The following is an 18,573-nucleotide window of genomic DNA, read 5'->3' as shown; positions in this document are numbered from 1 at the left end:
GGGGGAGGGGACTGAGAGGAGATGCAAGGGAAAGGCAGATCAGGGGAGCATAGGAGAGCAGCAGGGGAAGGGGACTGAGAGGAGATGCAAGGGAAAGGCAGATCAGGGAGAGCATAGGAGAGCAGGAGGGAGAGGCGACTGAAAGGGGATGCAATGGAAAGGCAGATCAGGGAGAGCAAATGATTGATAATTTCAAATGTGTACATGGCATAATGTTGATGCCTCTGGATGACCTTTGCTCGGCATCCTTTGTCATGCCCGAGGGACCAATGCTGAAAGAGTACCAGAGCGATTCAGTTGTGCAGACACACAGCAGAGACTTGATAGACGATTGACTTTAGGTACTCAGCAATATTGTTCTCTGTGGATTAAAAGGGTCTCTACAAAGGCCCCCACTCCTCACAGATTAAAACAAGGCTCCCTTAGTCAATACATTCAAGGGCTCTCTTTTCTCATTTCAATGATGTTAAGTATTTCATGAGCATTGAACTGAAATTTCAATTACATTGTAATATCATAACCTTCAATGCAGTGGTGCAAACGAAAGAACAAACTGTATCATCCTGCAATATCCGATTCATGTATTCTAAAACAATATCTAAGTTGTACTAAAATAAATATGATACTCTGCCTGCCTCTTTAAAACATGCACCCTAGCACATATCAGATTTTGTTTGAAGGCAACAGTTCAGTTATAGACAAAAATAGGCTATAAGATCATAGAGCAAGCAATTAACACAATATGCAAGTGTGGTAGGACGCCATGCTGGGAAACTGAAGAAGCATCTATTGTTAATGATCTTGAGCCAATCTGGTGTGAGATATATGTATTATCTTTTGTTGAAATCACGTTTTAAATCACAGGCCCCCCTTTATGCATGTTTTGTGTGTGCTTCTTTTAGGGAAACTGAATTTGGTGGACCTGGCTGGCTCTGAGCGTGTGTGGAAGTCAGGAGCGGAGGGCGAGCGGCTGAAGGAAGCCCAGAATATTAACAAGTCTTTACTGGCACTGGGGGAAGTTATCCAAGCCTTGAGGGCTAAGCAAGGCCATGTTCCCTTCCGTAACTCAAAGCTCACCTACCTCCTGCAGGACTCCCTGGGCAAGGGCAACAAGACCGTCATGATGGTGCAGGTCAGTACCACTGTGAGCAGGCTCGGACTGGCCCATAGGGCAATAGGCCCTTGTCCGGACAAAAAACACAAAATGCTCGTGTGGGCTAGTTTGTTGGGCCAAAGTGCGCCTCTTTTTTGGCCAATCTGGGCCAGTTTGATGAGTTAATTCACTCTGCGTGTAATAGGTTTGACCTGTGTTGCTGAATAAATATTCTTTAAAAAAACAATGCACAAATTGCATCACACTTTATCAAAACACTTCCACTCGGTTGCCATTCAGACAGTGTCACAAAAGGAATAAATAGCCATTTGCAACTGACGGCCACTTTTTCATCGGAACAATGTTATGGCCCTGTGCGACCCTGACTGTGAGTCGTAGTCAGATGCGTGGAAAGGCTACTGGGCTGGCAATTAGTGTTCTCATGGGGGGTTTGCACTGTTGTGAAGCAGTGTATAATTACTACATGCACTCGATTGTGTATTCATTTGTAGTGAGGCAGTGAGTGCACGATGTGGTGCATGCTGGGAAATACTCCTAACTTGTGTCTGCTAAGGAAACAGAGCAGGACGCCAGTACTGCCCAGCCCTTATGCTGGCCTGAGCGCGAGAAACGCTCCCGTCCCCTATCTACTATGCACCTCTTTGCTTGTTCTCCTTGCTTACATGCCTGTGCTCCTTTTTCTGCAGCCTGTCATCATGTTTGCTTAAACGTGTTGGCCATTCCATCAGTGTCATGAACCTTCGTATCCTGTTTCTCACTCCAATCCCTTATAACCTTTCATTTTCATATTTCCTTCCACAGCTCCTTATCGTTTCGTACTTTCATTGGCCTTCCTTCGTTTCTCATAATGTCGTTCTTCCTTTGTCCCATGGTACCAGTCTTTCTTTCCCTCCCTCCCTTCCTTCCTTCCTTCCTTCCTTCCTTCCTTCCTTCCTTCCTTCCTTCCTTCCTTCCTTCCTTCCTTCCTTCCTTCCTTCCTTCCTTCCTTCCTTCCTTCCTTCCTTCCTTCCTTCCTTCCTTCCTTCCTTCCTTCCTTCCTTCCTTCCTTCCTTCCTTCCCTTTTCCCCTTCCATTTTGTTTGGGCCCTCCCTTCTTTCCTTCCTTCCCCTTTACTTTCCCCTTTACATCTCACTTGCGTCCTTCCTTCCTTCCTTCCTTCCTTCCTTCCTTCCTTCCTTCCTTCCTTCCTTCCTTCCTTCCTTCCTTCCTTCCTTCCTTCCTTCCTTCCTTCCTTCCTTCCTTCCTTCCTTCCTTCCTTCCTTCCTTCCTTCCTTCCTTCCTTCCTTCCTTCCTTCCTTCCTTCCTTCCTCTTTACATTTCCCCTTCCATCTGGCTTGAGTCCATCCTTACTGCCTTCCTGTGTTCTTACTGTCATTCCTTTCTTCCTCTTAGCTTTATTTAGTGCATTTTTTCCTTTTTTCTTCTGTCATTTTTTTCTCTGTTCCATCCTAACTTTCGCTATTCCTGCCTCACTTCCTGTACTTCCTGTTTTTTTCTGTTCCAACCTTATCACCCTTTTCTCATGTTTCCCTTCTTGCGCTCCTTCTCTTTCGCCTCCAACCATTCCTTCCTGCCATCGCCCATTTCTTCTTGACTTCCTTTCTGTCTGCTCTCTGTTGCCGTTGGTTCCTTTCTCCCTTTATCCTCTTGCTCGTCCTTCAATCCAGGTTCCCTTTTGTTCTTCCTCACCTCTTTCAAGCCTTGCTCTCCCTTGTTAAGAAGGGTAACATTGATATGCCTTGAGACTATTCTGAAGGTGGTTTGGGCGCTTGAAAGGCAGTTTGCACATTCTGAGTCCTGTTTACCGCAATATCCAGAACAAGGTTCTGGAAAAGGGGAAACCCAACAGCTGTATTTCCATGTTCCTGATCTGAGACCTGAATATTGACTTCCTGTTGCTGTTTTTGTGCAGGTGTCGCCCCTGGAAGGGAACGTAGGTGAGACGGTCTGCTCGCTCAAGTTTGCTCAGCGTGTCTGTAAGGTGGAGCTGGGCCCCGCCTCCAGGAAGGTCGACTCACACACAGCCTACACTGAACTTTGACCTCACGTCTCCTGACTGCTTGAAGACATTTCCTGCAAAAGCAATGTTTCATGATGGTGGCACCGGCCCTTTCTGCTTCTGGAAACAAAACCTCTTCTTTGGCCTTGCCCTGTGGCTCGGGGCAGAATCCTGCTTGTGTTTGGCTTCAACATTTATAACTGGGGGGGCTACTTACACAATGGTAGCCTTGGCTCAAGTACATGCCTGTGTTCTCCTCTGATATCCTGGAAATATCAAAGAGTAAGGATGGCCCCATAGAATATGCAGGCCTCCCGTTCTTCCCAGTATCTGCACAGATGGTACCTAATCCTGTTAGAAGCATCATAGCAAACACGCCTATGACATATTATGTGGTCATGCTGGCTTCCCTTAATACCACGTGTTGGTGGCACCAAGCAATTTCCCTATGGGTCACCGAGACCTTTCCTGATGCTGTCTTATCATTCAGGGTTAAATTATGTGTTTAGCCATTTTCAAATTTCATTGACATCTAGAGAACAGGAGAAGATGTAATGGTCTCCAAAGGATTTGATTAATCAAATGGCTCATCAAGCTATATTCAATACCATGATCATGTAGGAAACAGGACAGGGGTCATGGGTTTGATGACGCCTCCCTTCATGCTATGGTTGGGCAAGGGACAGTATTAGAATGAATCCAGATTTTCCTACGATAACTTAGAAGGCTAAGAAGGTTGCCCTCTGGGATATCCGTTCCCAACATACACCACCGCGGATCCAAACATTCACCCTGACCTGCCCGAATAGAGGGTGACATGTACTGCCCAGAGAGAGGCATGAGACTCTTCGACATGTTCCAAAATGGTCTTAACATTCAGGATCAGGAGGGCATATAGATCAACCACTCCTGTGATAATTCCATGATAAGACAAAGGTTATACAGGATCATGTGGTTCATATATGCATGTCCAATAGCCGACATGTGGCTTGTGCTGCTTCCGTCTCGTGCCAGAATTCTATCAGAATCCGCACATCGGTCTATCATGTTTCAATCCCAATTGTATCCTTGGGAACCAGATCGTTCCCTAATGCCGACGATCAACAAATTCTCAATATTTGATCTGCGCTCTAGTTGACTGGAATGGCCCATGGCACGCTAGAACAGCAAATGCATGGATCCAGTCCCTTGCTTAAAGAGATTAAAAGGTATGCAAAGGATATACATTGGAATATTTGACGGTTGTTGTTTTCATAAAGGATATATATATATATATATATATATCCGCAGCAACCGTCTACAGAACGTACAGAAAGTACAGGGAGGTAAAATATAATGATTCATATTTAAAGCAAAAAAAAGGGGTGCAGGTGGAGGTGAAAAATATGGAAGACAGCGCAAAATGAAAGCAGGGCCAATGAGTAGCAGGGAGAAATTGATATCAGTTTGTTAATAGTCTTGAAGACTAGGATTGAGGCTAGAAGATTAAATAGCATCCTCTTTTACTTGTGTGCTCTTCTTTCAGCCACGTCGCTGGGAAGAAGTAGAAACACACGGAAGCACTAGAATGTACTCTCTCAAAACGGGGCTTTGCATGCACGGGTGCACAGGGTATGAATTAACATCTTAAAAAGGGCTACTGATCCATCGGTGATTCACAAAAGCATTGGTAGTATTTTCTCTGCACCAGACAAAATGGCTGCCACCTGACCTTCCTCTGAAGTGTATTGAGTGCCCCAGACAAAATGGCTGCCACCTGACCTTCCTCTGAAGTGTATTGAGTGCCACAGACAAAATGGCTGCCACCTGACCTTTCTCTGAAGTGTATTGAGTGCCACAAACTGTCTGAATCCTGAATTCAGTTCTTTCAAGTGCACTGGAAGCCATAGGCAAAATGACGTCTGCTTGACTCTCTCTCTCTAAAATACACTAAGTGCAATCAACAAAATGGCTGCTGCCTGACCCTCCTTCTCTTCACTGCTCAGAGGCTGGAGGCAACCGAAGCACCCAACCCAACTCACAGGCGACTACCTGGTGCACAGGCTGCAAGCAGACAGCTGTTAAGAGGGCTAAGGGGAGCTCACAACCGCAATATCCTGTGACTAAGACGGCAAAACAGTAAACCGACTGTGGATGTGATTTTGACATGTGATGGTTTTTCTCTTGTTACTTGCATCTCGTTGACATGATCAGGATGCGTGACAGAATGTGTCTTTTGATATTGTTGGTAGGTCTAGTATTTGTTGGTTCACTCCATGCCCATTCTCGTATTTCCTGTTGGCCAGGGCTTGGATTTCACTAGCCACTTGATGATTTTGGTCCATCATCAGACACTGAAACTTTGAAAGTCCTGCCATGTGGCCCACGCTCCCATCACTGATAAGGGTGGGGATGAAGCGGTTTGTATTGATGGGGTGTATTGTATATTAAGTTACGATCGGGGATCATGTTTACGGATCAAACTAATAATGGGGATAGAGGCTACTGTACGCAGAAACCGTGCCTGGGGCTGACCAGAGCCAACTACTGTAGGGAAGGCAAGCAGGGTGAGGGAAAGAGAGCGATTGAATGGGGATCTTGGGAGTACTAGTTGTTCATTAAGTGCACATGGCCAGGCTGAGACCTGCACATTCTTAGATTTGACACCGCTGGCAGTATATGATCTCCATTGGACTTCGTGTGTGGTCATCGAGCCGACCCCAGGTGAATCCCCCAGGTCCACTCTCATTCCCTAAGGCCCATATATTGCCCCTTTAGGTCTTGCTCCACTCAAGCCTATCCCATCCCACTCGTCCTAGCATCTCGCTGAGCTCATTGACCCACAGTCGCTTGTACCCACTGACCAGCCTGCCTCCGTATCCATCTCAGTTCTGACTCGTTAGCGATCCCTTCTCCCCGCTGCTCTTTCTACTTTCAGGGTCCCTGCTTGTCCCGTCTCTGGGTCTTGCCATGCTCCCAGTCCCTATATCCTTTCCTTCTACGCCCTAACTTAAATCCCTGCCTGGCCCTCATTGTGTTTGGGAGATGGCGTAGAGCGGTTGCGTATGGTGGCCGATGCAGCACATTTGAGGCATTATGTATCACCTCTTACTCATCGCATCAAAAGCCTCCACGTCCTAGGGGTACTTCCTGTGTCGTCACTGCTGACCCTTATGCTGCCACATCAGGTGGTGCCTTCGGGAAACTGCTAAATGCCCAAGGATCAAAGCAATCCACTGAAAAATGTCCCAATTTGTACATCTGTCGAATTGTGATATTTGCAAGTTTTCTATTAGAATGTTTCTCTTTCATGCTTACACTGTATGAAAAAAGCACTGGCTTTTTTTATAATTCATTATAATTGGTTATTTATAACGCACATAAAACCCAGAGGTTCCTAAATGCGGACCCGGGGATTGAACCTGTGTTGCTCCGGGCATGTTGCCCCTGAACTATCCTCTTGAGATTTAGTGGAGATGTGCCCTTTCACACTGCGTGAGGGATGCCAAGCTCTTGTTTATCGCTCTGGATGGATATTTAAACATAGGTCAGCGTTTCAGGACGCTGATTCTGAAGACTTGATTTTTGAATGGGGCAGGCAATGTTATCTAGGTCAGGGACTTCATTGCCACTGAGTTATATTATATCCTAATGAATAGGCCTATGTCAAATATAATACCATAGATAACATAATATGATGTCTGTGGTGGCGACTTGACAGCCAACCCACATTCATGAAAGGGTATCCTGCACCCATAGTTCACACTATCATCCATTCCCTGTTCACATCTTCAAAGCCATTGACAAAAAACAGATGAGCGTAATAACTCAAATATTGCCATGATCGGAGTTTCGATTGCAAAATCGGGCTCTGGCACTTGATAACGGACTGTTCTCCCCTCTGGCCCCCCCCTTTTCTATTTTTCTATATGTATGCCCGCGGAATGGCAGTATTGTCTTAGTGTTGTCTTTGCAAGTACGATGGTTCCATTTGCGCTGTGTTGTGAAGAGTCTCCTTACCTCTTGGTCTTTGTTTACCATGAACAGGTACCGGGCTGCTGATCTGTGTATGGTGTGGGATGGGGATTGGCTACCATTGCTGGGCCATCCCTTTCCTGAGTTTCGATGTGAATGCTGAATTGGATTCACAACTCACACTTTTTACTCTTGGGATTCTGACACCTAACTGCGAGAACTGAAACCAATTTCATGATCTTCGCGGTCAGGCCCATCACAAGCCTTTCAGATCATTGCGTCATTAGACGCTGCATCTGGAGAATATATCAGCACTGAATTTTGACTTAAAGTAGTCAGGGATTGCAAAGCAGTTGTTTTGTAAGGACAACACTATTATGAACAGTATGAACAAACTGATCGATCAAAAATATGATCTCTTAAGATGGAGAAAAGGAAACCTCCGGCAAAGTTGGCAGACACTCTTCAAGAAGGAAATTGTGCTGTGCCCTTCGAGGATGCTGGTTGACATTGCATCTATGCGCGAATCCGTTGAACTAGAATGTCGTCTATGAAAGGTTTCCGATGAACTAGAACGTCGTCTATGAAAGGTTTCCGATGAACTAGAACGTCGTCTATGAAAGGTTTCCGATGAACTAGAATGTCGTCTATGAAAGGTTTCCGATGAACTAGAACGTCGTCTATGAAAGGTTTCCGATGAACTAGAACGTCGTCTATGAAAGGTTTCCGCTTGATCATTGCTGTAGTGAAGCCGCGTCTAAGCAGAATTGTTATATTCTCTATTATGCTTCATGGGAAAATGACAGCCCTTTGCATTTAGCAAGCTGTTACGAAAAAGTCATGTGAGACAGTGGCATGTAATGTATTGGCAGTAAATGTGTACGAGAGCCTACATAGGACCAGCACATAAAAGCAGGTCTCAAAATATCAATGAAATTGGTCCTTATCAATATATAGTACCTCAGGAACTGGGCTAAAAGGGAGCTGCTGTGCACATCAGTGCCTGAGATCACTTAGCCAATAACATCAAAAGAGCTCACTCATATGTAGAACACGGCTCCCTCACCTTTCATATTGGCTACTACTCGGGCAAGGGAACATCCAGTGGAGTGATCGATCAACGTAACACTCATCGGCAACTCCTTAGGTCAATTGCATTGATGTGGGTCCTGTTGCAGTGCAGGGTTATAGACTACCACCTGCTTGATGAAGCAGCAACTGGATGAGCCGATTACCCCACCATGCCTAGATCAACCATACTACCTGTATGTGCCTCCCGGTGGGAGGGCAAACGTCATAGTGAGGTTTTGTTCTGCTGAGGATGCTACTTTGCAATGCTCTCTGAATGACTACTTCTGGAAGAGGCAGTGCTGAAAAGAGCCGAAGACCGTGCGCCATCTGAGCACATCTTCCACAGAATCACGATCTGCCGGGAGGAATCGATGTCGTCTACAAAAAGCCATAATGTGATTCCTGTGTGGAGAGGCAAGGTTGGAAACACCAATCTGCTCCATCACTCTGAGGCTGCCAGACATGGAGAAGGTCCATTGGGCTGCAATTTGATAAGCGGTCAGCCATTGCCTTTCTATTTAGTTGATCAGGTTAAGGAAAGGTACTGGATTTGGAACGCAACACCTACAGTGACGTCAACAGAGAAAGTCTGAAACTCCGGGTGTGGTGATGCCCTTCAAATCCCCACAAACCGTGACTCCCCCAATCTGGAAGCAGAGCTCCCCATGGTGCAACTGTGCTGGTTCAGTCGATGGATGAGGTTGGGGGAGATCCGAGCTCTCTCACGGATGGAGGAAAAGCACAGCTAATTCCAATATTTCTGACTGCAAGTTGAGGTGTAGGAGGAGTCCCCACAGGTCCTCCAATCAAAGGTCATTCTACAGACTGACCGCAACATGCTGATACCTGGTGTGAGGGGTATCCACATCGCTCACAGCCGAGGTTCAGATCTCATGCCATAATGAATTCTTGTTAGGACATCCTGAGATGGCAGCGTGTGCGCAATGGGCATTTCAGGTGAGGCTCAAATAACATTCCCTGCAATCATGCTAACTGGGAAAGGGATACTGACGAAAATATTAACCCAATATCAATATTTCCTGTTCTGAAGTCTAGGAATTAGGGACAAGTGAAAACCAAGTTTCAATTCAATGCAAAGGCTGCTGGGACATATTGAATAGTGTTCCCCACCAATGCTAATCTACCTATGCCATTCCCAAAGAAATGACTCCTGCTGTGAGAGTGAATGCATTCATTTCTTTACAGCTAGGTCCTCGTTCCAGTGGGCATGGTGATTTCAACGGCTGTGGTCCAAGTCACATCCATTAAATACAGCGTCTCCTGGAGGATCTTTGAGGACCCTTTAAGATACTTCTACGTTTAGCGTCTCCTCCTAAACCTTTGCCCGCCGCCATAACTGTGGTGTTACAGGATTACAGCAGCTAGGGACAATGGGCCTCATTACGATTGTGGGGGTAAGGCAACAACGGCACCGGTAGTGCTACCGGCGCCGTTGTTACCGTGCCGCCAAATTACGAGTTCTGCTTGCGGGTGCCGCTCTGCATGCCTGGTCAGACCAGGCGTGCAGAGCGGCACCCGCGAGCAGAACGGGATGGTAGCAACGGTACCATTATGAACGGTACTGCTGCTACCATCCTCCCCATTCCCATTGAGCCCTATGGGGGTTCAAATGGGAATGGGGACGTACCGGCTCTTGGTCCCACGCAAGGGAAATTACTGGGCCCGCCGAGGCCGGAATGGCCCGGTAATTCCCCTTTCGTGGGACCCGGAGCCGGACCCGAGTTTGGGGGTAGCCTTGCCGGTATAAACGGCATGGCTACCTCCAACCTCGTAATGAGGCCCAATGTGTCTTGGAGAAGTTGCGGGTCCCTTAAACAGCCTGGGCCTTTTCAGCATGCCACGCATTGGCCTCTGTTGGGAAGCCTGGAGCCTGAGCTGGGTGGGCCTGCAGCTAGACGCCCACAGAGAGACGTTGACTGGTGACCCCACCCCAGCCAGGGATCCATACTATTTTTTAAGGCCTTTTCGGGAAGAGGCTGCAGTAGGAGGAGCTGTGAATGACATCATTGTCCAATTTACTAATACTCCTTCAGAATGCCTCCTACATAGAACACCTGGGCATGAAAGACATGTAAACGCCATCATAGCTCAGGCTTCACCCTATATACCATTGGGCTGCTACATGCAACATGTGGCTCTCTGGATGTTTTGGACTACTAATCCCATAATCTGTCATCATTGAGTATGTTGACAAGGGCTGATGGGAGCTGTAGTTTGAAAAAACAGCTGGCCATATACTGATGATCATGAAAGTTAGGGAGGACAAAAGTGAGTTCTGCTACAAACAGATGTCCACACATTTCAACGAGCAGTCCCCACTGCTCCTGTTAAAAACACTATAACTGATAGACCGGAGTACTATTAGAGAATTGGAAAAGTCTCTGAAAAATCGAATTGCTCAAAACGTCCATCGGCTGGCTCTTGCTGTAACAGGGCAAAAATGTAAGAAGATTTGGGTTCATGGAAGCTTGAGCTCCACGCCATTCATGAACGCGGCGTGCTGGATGACTCAGCATTCAGTAGATGGCTTACGCTTGTTTCCTGCCATTGCTTGCAGGTCATTCCCCGCATCGGTTCAGATCCGCCTGCGAATGTTCCAGCCCCAACGCCATTCCAACTCACCCTCCCCACCCCCTCCCTCCCTGTATTGTGCTCCCGTTCATTGCATATTTTTGAAAGGCTCGACTGTTTTGACCATGAGACCTTTGAAAAATCACAAAGTCATCAAATCAGAGTAGATTAGCTGAAAAGGAGAGGTAAGGTATGTGGGTTTTTGACAAACGTTTGATAACCTGTGGTTTTATGGTCGGATTTTCTCATATTGGCTCTTCGCTGTACCGGGGTGCTATGTTTCCAAATGTTTTTCTATTGTCTTAAGCCTTCATATATGGCAATGAAATGTACATTTATAACCCAATTTGTGTATGTTTCTTTTTTGGGAGAGGGTGCCCCAGGGTTGCTGAGTCCTAACTAATTACTGATCTATTTTTTATTTTATTTATTTATTTTTTACAATGCACTTAATACCCGGTTTCGTTTTATAAAGGCAGTCCCGGGATTTAAACATTTGTTGGTCTGCGTGGTCTTGATTTCAAGACCAGCAGGTTGCCCCTGTGCTATCCTACGCTCACATCCTCCAATGAAAGATAACCCAGTATGTGATTCCTACCTGTTCCCTCATGATCTCAAGGCATACTCTATTAAAAGAAATGGCCCATCTAGAATCATTGGCTGACACTTTGGGTATTGCCCTATATGGCAGTCCAAGCTTGATCAACACATAGGACTACAACTGGTTAAATAAACCTTGAAATGTGCTACAACCCCCAACAATGGGAAAAAATGCTCAAATTCCCATTACATGATGTAATTTACAGTATTTACCATTGACATTAAGAACTCGCCCATCCTTTTTCCTGAAAGCCTCATTATATGGAAGTCTCTCTTGCTTCCTTTTCCGAGTCTCTCTAAATTACTCCTTTAGCTGATCACTTTATTGATCAGGAAGACTGCATTATTTCTTAAATTATTCTTCTAACATTGCTCTGGCTGGTGTTATTTAAGAATCACAGCAGTGAAATACAGCATCCTCCTCTGGTTCTGTAGCTGTTGATCGACTTGCTAGCACCTTAATTGCATGTGTGTTTTGTGCCATATATTTTTATTTTTCAGAATAGTTTATAAACCTTTATTATCCGAGATAGAATAAAATAGTTTAATGTGCTAATTCCCACGGTTACTATTCTATCCTGCACTGAAAACATACAGGTTCTCATTCTCCAAGTCCACATACAACTAGTACCACTACTGAAAGACTGTTGGGAAGGAGCTAGCACCTTCCTTCACCCCGAGGCGCTTTATTATTATTTAGGCAAGACTTCTTTTGACTGCTTCTAGGCACTACAGGGGGGAGGAGAGGCACTGAGAAAACCTTTTCATGCAAATATAATCATATACACAGACATGGGCAGGAACTGAAAGAAGGCAGTTATTATTTAAATACAAGGTGCAAATAACTTTTAGCCTAATACATTTGTAAAATCCCATTGAGTTTTAAAAATCTCAAAGCACGATAAAAGGCATTTTGGCATTTTTTTATATAGCGCTACGAACCCTCAGGTATCTGAGCGCTGCTTATTATTTACCCACGGTGTGTGGTGCTCATTTATCGACCTCGGAAGGATGAAAGGCTGAGTTTGGCCCTGCCGGGATTCGAACCTGTGTTAGCAAGCTCTGCACCGATGTCAAAGCGAGCGCTCTACTCGCTGTGCCACTTGACCAGCAGGCTCTCTGCCAAAAGGAATGTGACCCGCGCTAAAAATGGGTCGCAGGGCTCATGCTGTGTTGCATCACTGAGTCTAGCTCTGGCAGAGCATCACGTAACTCAGCAGCTGTCTGTCAAAAGCCCACACATGCTAAAGGAGATTATAACATACTCATGCACAACATTCAGAATTATGAAAAAAAGATTTTCAAAGAAATTACAGGACCAGATAATAAATATGAGGAGAATGAATGAGGTATGGAGGGAATGACTAAAAAATGTTTTTGTACTTTAGTCATAGGTAGCAAAATAAAGCTACTGTGTATTTTTGCATAGGCTAGCAATATATAAAGCAGCATGTCCTAAACAGAAATCACTGACCATGAAGAAAGGAAGACTAGAGCATCCCTTGTTTAGAAGCAGGGCGAGTTGGGATAAAGCCATGCCCATATGCAGAAATGTCAATTTGACAGGTGGGCTCAGCATGTCCAACACTCTAAAAATCTATCAACATGGCAAGACCCTAATTTTTCAAATCTTTACATGTATGAATATATTTTTAAGAACTTCATTTTAAGTCGGCATGCATTCCTAAGCAGAGATATGTTTTTTCTTCATTTACTCAGGACCTGTATGAGTGAAAAATATGCAGCTTCATAGTTCTCATGTTCATTATTTCCTTTAACCTCGCACCAACTTTCAAATCTCTTTGAATCAAGGGAAGGCCCAAATCAAATATTTTCATTAATAACTTTAGTTATGTTTATCACCCAAAACTGTAAAAGTTTTAGAATGGTTCAAAGGGGGTTACTGTCACCTTTAATAAAGGTTTGGCGTGACCGGCGTGGCATCAACACTGCCCATTTTCTGTAATAATATGTATTTTTCTATTAATTCAACTGCAGCCTTTTTTCTTTGTTCTCTTAAATTGCATCTACCCTTAAGCACGTGACCAGCCAGAGGCGTGCTCATGTTTATGTTCGCATCACCCTTCAAGGCCTGTGAGGCCCAGATAGTAACTCTAATGGACATTTTATGGGAATTGTGACCTCAAGGTCACTTCTGCTGAAAGAACAGGCATGGCCTTATCTGTCTTTACCGTGGTTTACAATTAAGCAGTGTATTTCTTTCTATATTTTTGAGTAATTTCCCTAATTTATGGCTGACAACCAGACCCCTTTCTCCAGGACAGCAGAAGAAAGGTCTTGAAGGTTAGGTTTCATCTTTGGAGAAATGACCGGCTCATGTAATACGGCAAGCAAATGGCTTTTAAACTCACACACAATGCAGTTTACATGACATTTTATAAGGCATCTGGACCTTATCCATAGATAATGTATTTCTTTAATTTCATAGTTTCAAAATACATGAGTATCACTTCTGGATTGTCCATATGTATAGGGCAGTTATATGAGAAAACCATGTTGAAACTCTGAAAGTCCGGTGAGCACTTCTCTCTGCATACTGTTTTATGGATGAGGAAAACCAAAAAGGAAAATTCTTTTATTTCTTGTAAATTGCAATGAGCTTGGTTTCACTTTAGATGCCTGGAGCACAATCTGGTATTACATTGAAGATAATGGAGGTCATTACAACCTTGGTGCTAAGTACACCAACTTTACCACCATGGTGTAAACTACGTTTACACCATGGTGGATGGCGGATTTACCGCCCCATTCCAAGGTGAGTGGGGCGGTAAATCCCCATTTCCCATTTTCCCTTCCCCATTCCCATTTTTGCCCCATAGGGCATAATGGGAGTGGGGAAGGCGCTAATTACGCCACCGTGAATTACGGTGGCGTAATTAGCATAATGGCGGATTAGCGCCATGGATTTTAACGGCTGCTAAAAGCAGGCGTTAAAATCAGAATCAGGCGTTAAGGGTTAACGGTGGCGTTAACCCTTAACGCCTGAGTTGTAATGAGGGCCAATGTATGCACTGCTGACTACTTAAGTAAAACTGCAGCTCTCCATAGATTGAGTCAAATGGCACTGTCTGTAACATGTCTTTCTTTTCCTTGCTGAAATGCATTGCACATATCATCGCACTTTTGAAATTCAAGCTCACTTTCTTTCGGATTGGGATTTTAGGCCTGTTTTTGGCTCAATAGGCCTCATGTCTGACATCACCATTTCCGTGCTGGCTTTATGCTTCAACAGGCATTTACAAATCACTCTGGCTTCTTTATTTCCGGCCTTCAGGGGCTATATTTCACCCCATATTCCTTACAATTCCCTGCTATTGCACGGCCCGAGCAGAAGCACCGCTGCCGCTGTATTATACAGAAATCCCTGAGAAACCCTGGCACAGGATAGCAGCTGACTTTTACGGACCAATGGAAATGGGGGAGCACTTGCTAGTGCTAATAGATGAATTCCCCAGATTTACCACCTTCCCGCAGGTGGCAGCCGTAATGGATTAAGTACTGAGTGAATGTGGAATTCTGCATACAATCAAATCCAATAATGGACCCCCGTTCAGCGGGTATGACTTTGCAAGATTTATAAACACATGGGTTTCGTTCCCCCAAAGGTTACACAGACTATGGCCCCAGGCCAACTGGGTGGCTAAGAAGTTTATGTCCTCTATAAAGAAAACCATTCAGAGGGCGCATATGTAAGGCGTGTCCTGTCACCAGGCCCTCTGCAGGTTGCTCAGGGACTATCGAAATACGCCTCATGATTCCACATGTAAAACGCTGGCAGAGATCATGATGGACTACCAAGTAAAAACTAGGATTGTTGCATTGCCAGTGGACAGAGGAGAAAGAGATAGAGAAGTGAAGGAGAAGGACGTGGCCAAGAAGCCTCAAGTGAGAGAAGAAACTGACCGCAGGAAAGGTGCACGCTCAAAAGAATTCAAGCCAGGGGAAGAAGTCCTCATACAGCAGAGAGTTACGAGGAAAATGGATTCCCGATACTCTCCCATCCCTTTCAAGGTTGTTGCTACCGGTGCTTCTGTGACAGCTTTGCTTACTGTGACTGCTGCGCCCGGCAGGGTCAGACCTGTTGGGCACAGCGGCTCTGGCAGGCAAACACGTAGTTTGCTGTTCCAGAAACAAGGGTGCCGGGAAGTTTATCGGCACCCTTGTTCCCGAACCGGCAAACTTGTCATGAGGCCCAATGTTTAATTGTGCATGCTGGCAACTGATTTGTGTGTAACATTGCAGAAGTCGCTCATTTCTTACAGAATGGCTGACAGATTACAATCTGTGCGGGTGGAACAGCCTGACCATTTTTGATGTGTATGTATAAATTATGCTGGGAATTCAATATCTGTAAGTGAGGTCTGCTAATCAGACCTAACTTTCATAATGCACCCTGCAACAAAAACATTTTTTATAGAGCAATAATGCAATTTTGCAAAGACCATCTACGGACGTCCACTGCAGCTGCCTTGTACTCAGCAACATGTAAGTTGCAATGAGACATGTGCATTCCGGAAGACATCCTGCTGAAACCCAATGTTCCAACTTCCAGGGACTGCCTTTTTTAACTGTGGACAACCCAGTCCAAATTATACGTATTTGTGAGCTCCTGAGCTTGGTAGCAAATTAAAAATGTAAATAAAAGGCACATCTAGTTTTGACATGGTGTCCTCTGGGAATCTATAATTATACTGGCCAAAACATATTGGTGCCATTTTATTGTCAGCATGGTTGCTAGTGATGCATTCATTGACAGGGTCATATGTGCATCAGCGTCTTGGAACTGAATATCACTGAAAACAACCATTTCGGACCAGTCCAGGAAACTCACTTTTGATCTCTCTTTGATCTCTTCACCACTCTCACCCCCCTCACTATGTTACTCTCACCCCTCCTCACTATGTTACTCTCACCCCTCCTTGCTATGTTGCTCTCACCCCTCCTCACTATGTTGCTCTCACCCCTCCTAACTATGTTACTCTCACCCCCCCTCGCTATGTTACTCTCACCCCTCCTCACTATGTTACTCTCACCCCTCCTCACTGTTACTCTCACCCCTCCTCGCTATGTTACTCTCACCCCTCCTCACTGTTACTCTCACCCCCCTCACTATGTTACTCTCACCCCTCCTCACTATGTTACTCTCACCCCCCCTCACTATGTTGCTCTCACCGCCCTCACTATGTTACTCTCACCCCTCCTTGCTATGTTACTCTCACCCCTCCTCACTATGTTGCTCTCACCCCTCCTAACTATGTTACTCTCACCCCTCCTCGCAATGTTACTCTCACCCCCCCTCGCTATGTTACTCTCACCCCTCCTCACTATGTTACTCTCACCCCTCCTCTCTATGTTACTCTCACCCCTCCTCACTGTTACTCTCACCCCCCTCACTATGTTACTCTCACCCCTCCTCGCTATGTTACTCTCACCCCTCCTCACTATGTTGCTCTCACCCCTCCTCACTATGTTACTCTAACCCCTCCTCACTATGTTACTCTCACCCCTCCTCGCTATGTTGCTCTCACCCCTCCTCGCTATGTTGCTCTCACCACTCCTCACTATGTTACTCTCACCTCTTCTCTCTGTTACTCTCACCACTCCTCACTATGTTACTCTCACCCCCCCTCACTATGTTACTCTCACCCCTCCTCTCTATGTTACTCTCACCCCTCCTCACTGTTACTCTCACCCCCTCACTATGTTACTCTCACCCCTCCTCGCTATGTTACTCTCAACCCTCCTCTCTGTTACTCTCACCCCTCCTCACTGTTACTCTCACCCCCCTCACTATGTTACTCTCACCCCTCCTCGCTATGTTACTCTCACCCCTCCTCGCTATGTTGCTCTCACCCCTCCTCACTATGTTACTCTCACCCCTCCTCACTGTTACTCTCCCCCTTACCTCCTCACTATGTTACTCTCACCCCTCCTCACTATGTTACTCTCACCCCTCCTCGCTATGTTACTCTCACCCCTCCTCGCTATGTTACTCTCACTCCTCCTCGCTATGTTGCTCTCACCCCTCCTCGCTATGTTACTCTCACCCCTCCTCACTATGTTACTCTCACCCTTACCTCCTCACTGTTACTCTCACCCCTCCTTGCTATGTTGCTCTCACCCCTCCTCGCTATGTTACTCTCACCCCTCCTCACTATGTTACTCTCACCCCTCCTCACTATGTTGCTCTCACCCCATCTCACTATGTTACTCTCACCCCTCCTCACTATGTTACTCTCACCCCTCCTCGCTATGTTACTCTCACCCCTCCTCGCTATGTTACTCTCACCCCTCCTCGCTATGTTGCTCTCAACCCTCCTCGCTATGTTACTCTCACCCCTCCTCACTATGTTATTCTCACCCTTACCTCCCCACTATGTTACTCTCACCCCTTCTTGCTATGTTGTTCTCACCCCTCCTCGCTATGTTGCTCTCACCCCTCCTCGCTATGTTACTCTCACCCCTCCACACTATGTTACTCTCACCCCTCCTCACTATGTTACTCTCACCCCTCCTTGCTATGTTACTCTCACCCCTCCTCGCTATGTTGCTCTCACCCCTCCTCGCTATGTTGCTCTCACCCCTCCTCACTATGTTACTCTCACCCCTCCTCACTATGTTGCTCTCACCCCATCTCACTATGTTACTCTCACCCCTCCTCACTATGTAACTCTCACCCCTCCTCGCTATGTTACTCTCACCCCTCCTCGCTATGTTACTCTCACCCCTCCTCGCTATGTTGCTCTCAACCGTCCTCGCTATGTTACTCTCACCCCTCCTCACTATGTTACTCTCACCCTTACCTCCCCACTATGTTACTCTCACCCCTTCTTGCTATGTTGTTCTCACCCCTCCTCGCTATGTTGCTCTCACCCCTCCTCGCTATGTTACTCTCACCCCTCCTCCCTATGTTACTCTCACCCCTCCTCACTATGTTACTCTCACCCCTCCTTGTCACCCCTCCTTGCTATGTTACTCTCACCCCTCCTCGCTATGTTGCTCTCACCCCTCCTCGCTATGTTGCTCTCACCCCTCCTCACTATGTTACTCTCACCCCTCCTTGCTATGTTGCTCTCACCCCTCCTCACTATGTTGCTCTCACCCCTCCTAACTATGTTACTCTCACCCCCCCTCGCTATGTTACTCTCACCCCTCCTCACTATGTTACTCTCACCCCTCCTCACTGTTACTCTCACCCCTCCTCGCTATGTTACTCTCATCC

At 46.0% G+C, this 18,573-nt stretch overlaps 1 protein-coding gene across 1 annotated transcript in view; it reads left to right on the top strand.

The window, feature by feature from the left end:
* KIFC2 (kinesin family member C2) overlaps positions 1–11,076 on the top strand; it is a 336,639-nt gene extending 325,563 nt beyond the window's left edge. Inside the window, exons 18-19 of the mRNA XM_069621788.1 lie at positions 903–1,132; positions 3,027–11,076. Coding sequence (XP_069477889.1) covers positions 903–1,132; positions 3,027–3,155 — 359 coding nt within the window. The 3' untranslated portion in view covers positions 3,156–11,076. The remainder of the gene's footprint in view (positions 1–902; positions 1,133–3,026) is intronic.
* Positions 11,077–18,573: the final 7,497 nt, after the last annotated feature.

The sequence above is a fragment of the Ambystoma mexicanum genome, chromosome 5q (assembly GCF_040938575.1).
Source record: "Ambystoma mexicanum isolate Mex_15411 chromosome 5q, UKY_AmexF1_1, whole genome shotgun sequence".
NCBI classification, from domain to species: domain Eukaryota; kingdom Metazoa; phylum Chordata; class Amphibia; order Caudata; family Ambystomatidae; genus Ambystoma; species Ambystoma mexicanum.
Note: the sequence above shows the minus strand (reverse complement) of the source record. Positions and strands in the feature narration are given on the sequence as shown.